The 8,170-nt window shown below is 33.6% G+C and overlaps 1 protein-coding gene across 2 annotated transcripts; it reads right to left on the bottom strand.

The window, feature by feature from the left end:
* Nucleotides 1-304: 304 nt before the first annotated feature.
* Nucleotides 305-7,202, bottom strand: LOC146922296 (uncharacterized). Of its 2 annotated transcripts, XM_085715289.1 has the most exons (14): nucleotides 7,017-7,202; nucleotides 6,509-6,562; nucleotides 6,312-6,340; nucleotides 4,763-4,831; nucleotides 4,577-4,661; nucleotides 4,157-4,243; nucleotides 3,942-4,064; nucleotides 3,599-3,652; nucleotides 3,364-3,392; nucleotides 2,803-2,835; nucleotides 1,643-1,711; nucleotides 1,453-1,540; nucleotides 1,056-1,142; nucleotides 305-954 (listed from the first exon to the last, which is right to left on the bottom strand). In XM_085715289.1, exons 1-14 carry the CDS (start codon nucleotides 7,092-7,094, stop codon nucleotides 721-723), a joined length of 1,119 nt encoding a protein of 372 aa, XP_085571415.1. In that variant the 5' UTR covers nucleotides 7,095-7,202; the 3' UTR covers nucleotides 305-720. The 2 variants fall into 2 exon arrangements, with proteins under 2 accessions (XP_085571415.1, XP_085571416.1); XM_085715290.1 differs by lacking the exon at nucleotides 2,803-2,835 and having other exon boundaries at nucleotides 473-954.
* Nucleotides 7,203-8,170: the final 968 nt, after the last annotated feature.

Here is an 8,170-nt window from a genome sequence, read left to right as displayed (position 1 = left end):
GTGGGATCTTACTCTCTCAGAGGTAATTAAAACATAAAGTCTCTCCTCTCTCCCTTTAAAAGTCACTATTCCTTTTGATAATTCCGATGACATTCTTAATTGGCCGAATATGGAAATAATTCATTCCTCCCTCCAGGTCGTTTATTTTTTGGAGATATGCTCACAACAAACTTCCAACTGATGAATAACCTAAGTAAAAGGGAGTGGCATTGTCTCAAATTATCAAGCATGAAATTAAATATTTGCCTTCTAATGGTTGTTATGTCCTCGCCTAGAAAAACCATAAAATCAAAGCACATGAAAATTGCAAAGAAAGCAAAATAAAGGCTCGATTCAACAAGAGGTAAACAATAGATTTCAGTTGATTTTTAAATAAATCAGAAGCTTGCATGATTAATCTCACAAGGTGTTGCCGAAGTCATGGTGGTAGGAGCTTCTACGTTGGCAGCAATAAAGTAGTATAGTAGCAAGATTTGGCAGATGATCGATTCCATGTAGAGCATTGTGCGACGCCATAAATACGGTTTAAACACATGGTTTACTGCCAACACATATTTACCATATCACAGTTTTTTGTTGAGTTTTATGGTGTCCAGAGCTAAATATAGTTATTTCAATGCCTAACCTGTTAAGCGAATGGCATAAAAAAGTTTGTGCCTTTGATTGCGTAACTAGCACTACTATTGCATAGGTTGTTTAACATACACTAGACAGAATGAACTAACTCATCAAATTCCCTTCTTCAATCTTTGTAGCACCTTGTGATGAAACGTGTCCTTGAGAAACCATTTGGAAGTGTCCAACCATCTGTGGCTGCTGAAGAAGCTGTTGATGCTGCAGTTGCAGTTTTGAATGCTGAAGTTGCAGTTGTGAAAGCTGCAGTTGCAGCTGTGAAAGCTGGTGCTGTTGTTGCATTTGCTGCATCTGCTGCTGCTGGTTAAATACAAACATATCCTGCTTGCATTCAAGGTTTCAAGTAAATAAACAACAGTGTAATGTAACCCACCCATCACAGATTTAAAATAGAAAGTAAAAAGCTCTCGACTATATGTTACCCGAGAAAAAAGCATCCCAATCAAGTGGCAGGCTATGTCAGAAACAGATAGTATCAAAGTCTGTGATGGCAATTGAATAACTGCACACTGAAATTAGATAATATGTTCATTACCACAAATTTAGTGCATAGACAAGTAACACAGGTGAAACCTTACTGTAACCACAGAAAGTACTCTACTATCACGATTCACGAGTTTATATTCTACCGGTCACGAGTTTTATTATTAATTCATAACCAACAGGAGTTGAGTTGTTGAGTTGAGTTGTTGAGTTGAGATATTCACAGTATCCTTAATTTGAAGGTAAGACATTCTAACTAGGAAAGCAACCCTAAATGTAAGGCAAGGGGGTTTAAATGAAAAGAAAACCAAAATTAGCAAGTCACAAATAACCTACCAGCTTTTTTTCCTGCAGCTGACCAAGAAAACCATGTGGGTTCATTGCCCGAAATACTAGGAAATCTACCTTTCCTACATATTGTTGCCTAGTTACAGGATATAAAATTAGTACAGCTACAGAACAAAATTCATGTGATCCTGAGATACAAAAATATGTTAAAAGAATACAAGTTGAAAAAAGGACATACAGGTTATTCATGTGATCCTGAGATATAAGCTGAACTATTTGCATTTCAGGAGACCAGTTTGCTGCAAGTCTGAGATTAATAAAAGGTGGTGAGTAAAAATGGAAAATGGCAGGTTTGAGTGTCACGTATGTTGGTAAATCGAAAGAACTAAGAAGATATAAAATGTTAGATGATATGATTTGGTCCGATAAGGCAGTCAAACTCAGGAAAATTCAATACAGACTCAGTCATTACAATGAAATTGGAGAAAGCAATGCGTAAAGAGTGAAATTTCCTAATGTTCTCAATCAAGTTAATTTAAAATGAAATTATAAAACTGAAAATTGTATCACTGAGTTATTTTGTTAGTTTTTATTGTGGATGGATGTTGGTACTGAATTTGAATTATATGAAATTATTCTACAAAGATACTGAGTTAGCATTAAATGCAAATGTCACTTAATAAAATAAATGATGCCATAATAATAAGTAATTCACCTTTACTGTTTTAAATGAAGAGTGGGGCACTGCAGAATTATTCAGTTGCCTCTAGTATAAAAAATGCTTTTATAGATTATTCAATTGCAGCCACTATTGGCATTCTTTATACTAGGGACCGTAGGCTGCAATGGCACGCTATCAATGGCGGATGGCGGTTTCAGGCTGTCACCAACAATCCGCCATAAAAACGTGTCATTGCGGCCCATGGCAGTTGACACAAAATCCACCATACTATAACTCCATGCAGCACTGAACACTAGTAAATCATTTCTATGCAAGAAAAGACAACCACTGAATTTGTATCACTTCCATTCGCAGGCAATACAGGATGCTCTTACATTAGAAAGTAAGGACTTTGTTGTGTCCAGAACAAATCGCATGCCAAGCTTAAGGAGACCAGTAGATGTATCAATAAACTCAAATGGAAAATTAAGCAATGTGACACATTATTGACTTAAAGTTTAACTGTTTAATTTTCTTTCTCGGAAAAACAAAGAGGTTTTATTTTGTAACCAAACAAAAATATGTTGTATTACACATAGAATCTCTTAAAAAAACTAACCAATTTTTGCACAATAGGAAAATCACTATTTCAGGCTTAGCTTTAATGAAATGGACCATAGGTAATAAATTGCTGAGATTGCTCTGTCCATTCATATGGGAGTCTGAAGTTTATTTACCTCATTGTGGTTACTTTGGGAAGATAATTTGTCCTGTTATAATTTCCTCTTCTCATATAAAATCATTGTTGTCAATTGCGGATAGCGAAAAATAATGGACTGTTAAAACTCTGCAATGCAATAGTGCTATAGTGCCACTATAACCTCTATTCGACAATATTTTGTACTTAATAGCGTATCTCAGAACAACAGCAGTTTGTCCAAATCCAGCTACTCTATAGGCCGGTATAGCTTCTATTTAACAACATTGAATATAATATATATATATATATATATATATATATATATATATATATATATATATATATATATAAGCATAAATTAATTATCAATCAAAGTTAATCAGTACTAAGAAAATTTTCCCGAGCAAACCAGGAATTACTATTTCACTTATTATAAAATATCACAGAATAAATTCTTTGACTCTAAAGTTTGAAGACCAAAATCAACCCAACATCAAATACTAATAATAATAATAATTTTGCATCAATAGTATTATAAACTTCAACGACAATATAATCTAGTCTTTTGAGAAGAGATAATACGACATCCGAATCTTACGTCTCAGAGGAAGAAGAATTCCTGTAAGCCTGCCACAGAAATTATACATCAGGATTACACGTCGAAAAAACAAGACAGTTTCCACAAAATAGTATAAATAACAAATATTAAGAATAAGACTGCAAAGGCCATATAGGGAAATGATGATAGGCTGGATAAATTAAAATGCAAAACTGAAATAGTTTAAAACATGTAAAATATATAAATATATTTTATCAGGCAGTCGGGAACATACTTCGAGTTTGGTGATAAATACTGGTTGTCCTTGTCTAAGTCCTAATAAGCTTCCCTGCATGAATTTCAAATTCAATTATTAAACATTTAGAACTGATGCATGCTAAAGAAATCCAAAAATTTGTTACTATAACATTCATAAATGATTGAAAGCTACCAAGATTAGCTATTGGTGCGAAACAAAATGAATGGCGGATGGAAAAATTGTGAGGCTATTTAATCAACAAAATAAATTCTAAGCTTTACTAAAACAAAGTGATATTCTTAAAGGACTTGTAGACACAGTGGTGTAAAATGAGGGTGAGAGTTAAAGTTGAATCTAGGTTTAAGAAAGAAACGCATACCTCCCAGACGCTTATATAATTCGATTGTGCAGAAGTTGTATGTTGTGATTGCATCTGCTGGTGCTGGTGCTCGTGCTGTTGCTGCTGCAGACTGGATAATTGTGACTTAGATACAAACTTATCCTGCTTGCGTTCAAGGTTTCAAGTAAATAAACAAAGGTCTAACCCATCAGAGGTTTAAAATAGACATTGAAAATTCAACAACTATATGTTACCCCAGGAAAAAACATCCCGATCAAGCGGCAGGCTTTGTCTGACACAGATAGTAGCAACGTCTGTGATGGCAATTGAATAACTGCACACTGAAATTAGATAATATGTTCATTACCACAGCCAGTGTATAGACAAGTAACACATGTAAAACCTTACTGCCAATAAAGCAAGTAACTCTACTGTTACGAGTTAATATTCTACAGGTCACGAGTTTTATTATTAGTTCAGAACCAACAGGAATTTAGTTATTGGAATGATATGCTCACAGTATCACGCGTCAATTTCATTACACAGGGGAAGTAAATTGGGGGAGAATTAAGGAAAACATTTACATTCTAACCAAGAAAACAATGCTAAATGTATGACAAGGGTGTTTAAACGAAGGAAAAAAAAAAAAGTAATTAGAAACTTAAATAACCTACCAGCTTCTTTTCCTGCAGAAGACCAAGGAAACCATGCGTGTTTCTTGCCCGGAAAACTAGGAAATCTGACTCTCCTACATATTTCCTAGTCACAGCATATAAAATTAGCACAGCTACAGAACAAAAATCATGTGATCCTGAGATACCAATAGTTGTTAAAAAATACAAATTGAAATAAGGACATACTTGTTATTCATGTGATCCTGAGATATAAGCCGAACTATTTGCATTTCAGGAGGCCAGTTTGCTGCAAGTCTAAGATCAATAAAGGTAGTATCGTGTATGTTAGTAAAACGAATGATTTAAGAAGAGGATATAAAATGTTTGATCATATGATTTGGTCTGATAAAGAAGTCAAAATCAGAAAAATACAATACAGACTCGGTCATTACAATGAAATTGGAGGAAGCAATGCCTAAATTAAGAGTGAAATTTTCTATTATCTCAATCAAGTTAATTCAAAATGAAATTACGAAACTGAAAATTGTGGTACTGAGTTCTTTTATTAATTATTATTGTGGATTGATGTTGGTACTTAAATTTGATTATATGAAATTATTCTTGGAAGGTGCTTACTTAGCATTATATGCAAAATCCGCCATGACATTGATAACCACAAAATAAATTCCAGGCAAAAACAATTTAATTTCCAACTGAATTGACTTTTCAAACAGATAAATTGCAAATAACAAACCACTGAATTATTATCACTTCCATTCACACGCAATACAGAATGCACTTACATAGAAATCAAGGATGCTGTTGTGTCTGTAACAAATGACATGCCAAGCATAAGGCGGAGAGTAGAAGTAACAATAAATTCAAACGGTAAATTAAGCAATGTGACACGTTGTTGACTTAAAATTTAATCGTTTAATGTTTCTCTCTCGAAAAAACAAACAGATTTTATTTTGTTACCAATATATGTTGTACACTGCACATAGACTCTCGTTAAAAACTAACCATTTTTGCACAATAGTAAAATGTAAAGCCTAGAGAGAATTCATAGAGAATTTCTTAACTAGCTTTTGATCTGAAAACTATTTATCATTAATTGAACAAATTCAGCTACACTCAAGCATTTACAATAGCCTAAAGGGTTACCTGTTGTAGCAGGTTGATCTATGGATGACAGACGTCTGTGTACAGATAGCATCCCTTAACTAGCTAGCTCTAAGACTAACCAGGTACAACTAAACTAGTTCAGATGTCCTTCTCGAATATATAAACTCACTATTTCTTCATTCTGGTTTGTTTTGGAATATATAAAATCACTATTTCTTCAGATGGTGGAAATTGTTGAAATTCCGCTAAGCAATAGTACTATAACGCCAATCTAGCCTCTATTCGGCAAAATTTTGTATTAAATACTGTATCGCAGAAGAATAACAGTTTGTCCAAATTCTGCTATGTTATAGCGCCGCTGTGGCTGCTATTTAATAACACTGAAAATAGTATTTATTTATATATGAAAAAACTATCTAAGCGTAGATTAATTTATGAATCATAATTAACCAATACTAAGAAGAGAAAACCATTTTAAAGAAATACTACTATACTAATCTAAAAAAATATCACAGCATAAATTCTGACTCTAAAGCTTGAAGACCAAAATCAACCCAACACCAAATTATACTACTGATAAAAAATTTAGAGCAAAAGTATTGTAAACTTCAACTACAATATAATCTCGTCTAGTAGTCTTATGAGAAGAGATAAAACTTCGGAAACTTACGTCTCAGAGGCAGAAGAACTCGTGTAACCCTGCGACAGAGAAATTACACATGAGTTTCCACAAAATTATATAAGTAACAGTTATTAAGAGTAAGACTGCAAATGTCATACAGTGAAATGATAGTAAGCTGGAAAAATGAAAATGCAAAACTGAAATAGATTAAAAGTATATATTATTTCCGGCAGTTGAGAACATACTTCGAGTTTGGTGATTAACACTGGCTCTCCTTGTCTAAGTCCGTATAAGCTTCCCTGCATGAATTTCAATAATTGAACGTGTGTGTGTGTGTGTATGATTTAGAAAGAACATTTCAATTAGATATGAGAACATCTCAAAGTTACAATGTAAGAGAGAGGTACTTTCTCTAACACTCACTCTTCTATGGGGGAAACTCATGTTGGTCTCACCACTTTATGTAAGATCCATTTTCAATGTATGGTATCCACATAGATTTCACCCAACAAGAAAATGAGTGTTAAAAAGAGTATCCATAGCACTCCTCTTTCAAAATACATATTAAGGAACATTTGAAGCAAACAAGATCAGTAGCTACGTGCAGGGGCTTGAGATACATAAAATTAAGGCACATTTAAAATACATAAAATTAAGGCACATTTGAAGCGAAACTGTGCGCGATTGTTGTTATTATTACTAGTGAGAGAGAGAGAGATCAAGTTGAATATGTGGACATGCATGCATACATACCTCCCAGAACTTTACGTACTTAGATTGTTGTGCAGAAGTTTCTACTTGTTGAGGCATTCCTTCAGCTTTGGGAATCATGGCTCCAATTCTTGAAGAAGAAAGAATTCACCGATAACTATCGTCGTATTCTCTCTTTCTATGGAATCATGATGACTCTAATCTTTCCACTTCCAAAACTTATGAAATCACACAAATACCCTTTAGCACGAGCAGGGGCGGATCTAGGCATGTGGGGCTAAAATTTCAAAGAACCAATAATGAAAATTATATTAAAAATAAGAAATAACATCATTTGATATAATATATTGCAATGAAAATCGTTTCCTATCCATTTATTGAAAACGAGCTAAAATAACATTATTGTTAATTGTTAAAAGAACTTATGTTTCTATATAAGACCGTTACTTAGCCACCGATCACCTATTTTGTTACATAGTCTTCACAACTTTCATAGCTGAAAAAACATGTTCAACAGACAAGAGCAAAGTCAACTTCAAAAGCTTATAAATCATAGCAAATGTCCACTTATTTGTTTCCACAAGTTTTAAACAAGGTTGTTGACTTGTTGTGCTTATTCTTAACATAATGTGTTTTATTTATAAGGGTAATAATCATTTTGGTTCCTGAATTTGTAAGGAATAGTCATAATAGTCCCTCAATGTATCAAAATTTCAAAATAGTATATGATTGTGCACTTCATTAGTCAAAATACTCTCTAACATTAAAATATTTCGTTAACATTGTTATGTTAGTCCTTCAATATACTTACTTATTTTCACTTCAGAGACAATTTTGACTAACAAAGGGCAAATTCATAGACTATTTTAAAATTTTAATACATTAAGAGACTACTTTGAGTACTCGTTACATATTCATAAACTTAAATAACTACTACCCTTATTTATAATAAAAAAATAGTGAAGTTAGATGTGGGGCTTTAGCCCCGCATAGTCCCTAAATAGATCCGTCCCTGAGCGCGGAAATACAGGGAGGGTGTTTTTCGCGCAGCAGGATATAACCAACGTTAAACTCTGCCACGTGTCCTTAAAAAAAAAAGTGAAATGAAATCATCACAGGATCATTGCATGCCCATTTTTTTCTCATGACAAGCTTAGGCAGCAGGATTTTTTTTTTTTTACCGAAATTTAGGCAGC

The sequence above is a fragment of the Medicago sativa genome, chromosome 5, assembly GCF_051527215.1.
Source record: "Medicago sativa cultivar Bolivia chromosome 5, Bolivia_mono, whole genome shotgun sequence".
NCBI lineage: Eukaryota > Viridiplantae > Streptophyta > Magnoliopsida > Fabales > Fabaceae > Medicago > Medicago sativa.
Note: the sequence above shows the minus strand (reverse complement) of the source record. Positions and strands in the feature narration are given on the sequence as shown.

Excerpts from the sequence above, each read along its gene's own strand:
- LOC146922296 (XM_085715289.1), bottom strand. The coding sequence starts at position 7,094 with ATGATTCCCAAAGCTGAAGGAATGCCTCAACAAGTAGAAACTTCTGCA. Across the intron at positions 4,832-6,311 it reads AGTTCTTCTGCCTCTGAGAC|ACTTGCAGCAAACTGGCCTC; the intron begins GTAAGTTTCCGA and ends TATTGATCTTAG. Across the intron at positions 4,065-4,156 it reads TCGGGATGTTTTTTCCTGGG|GATAAGTTTGTATCTAAGTC; the intron begins GTAACATATAGT and ends GAACGCAAGCAG.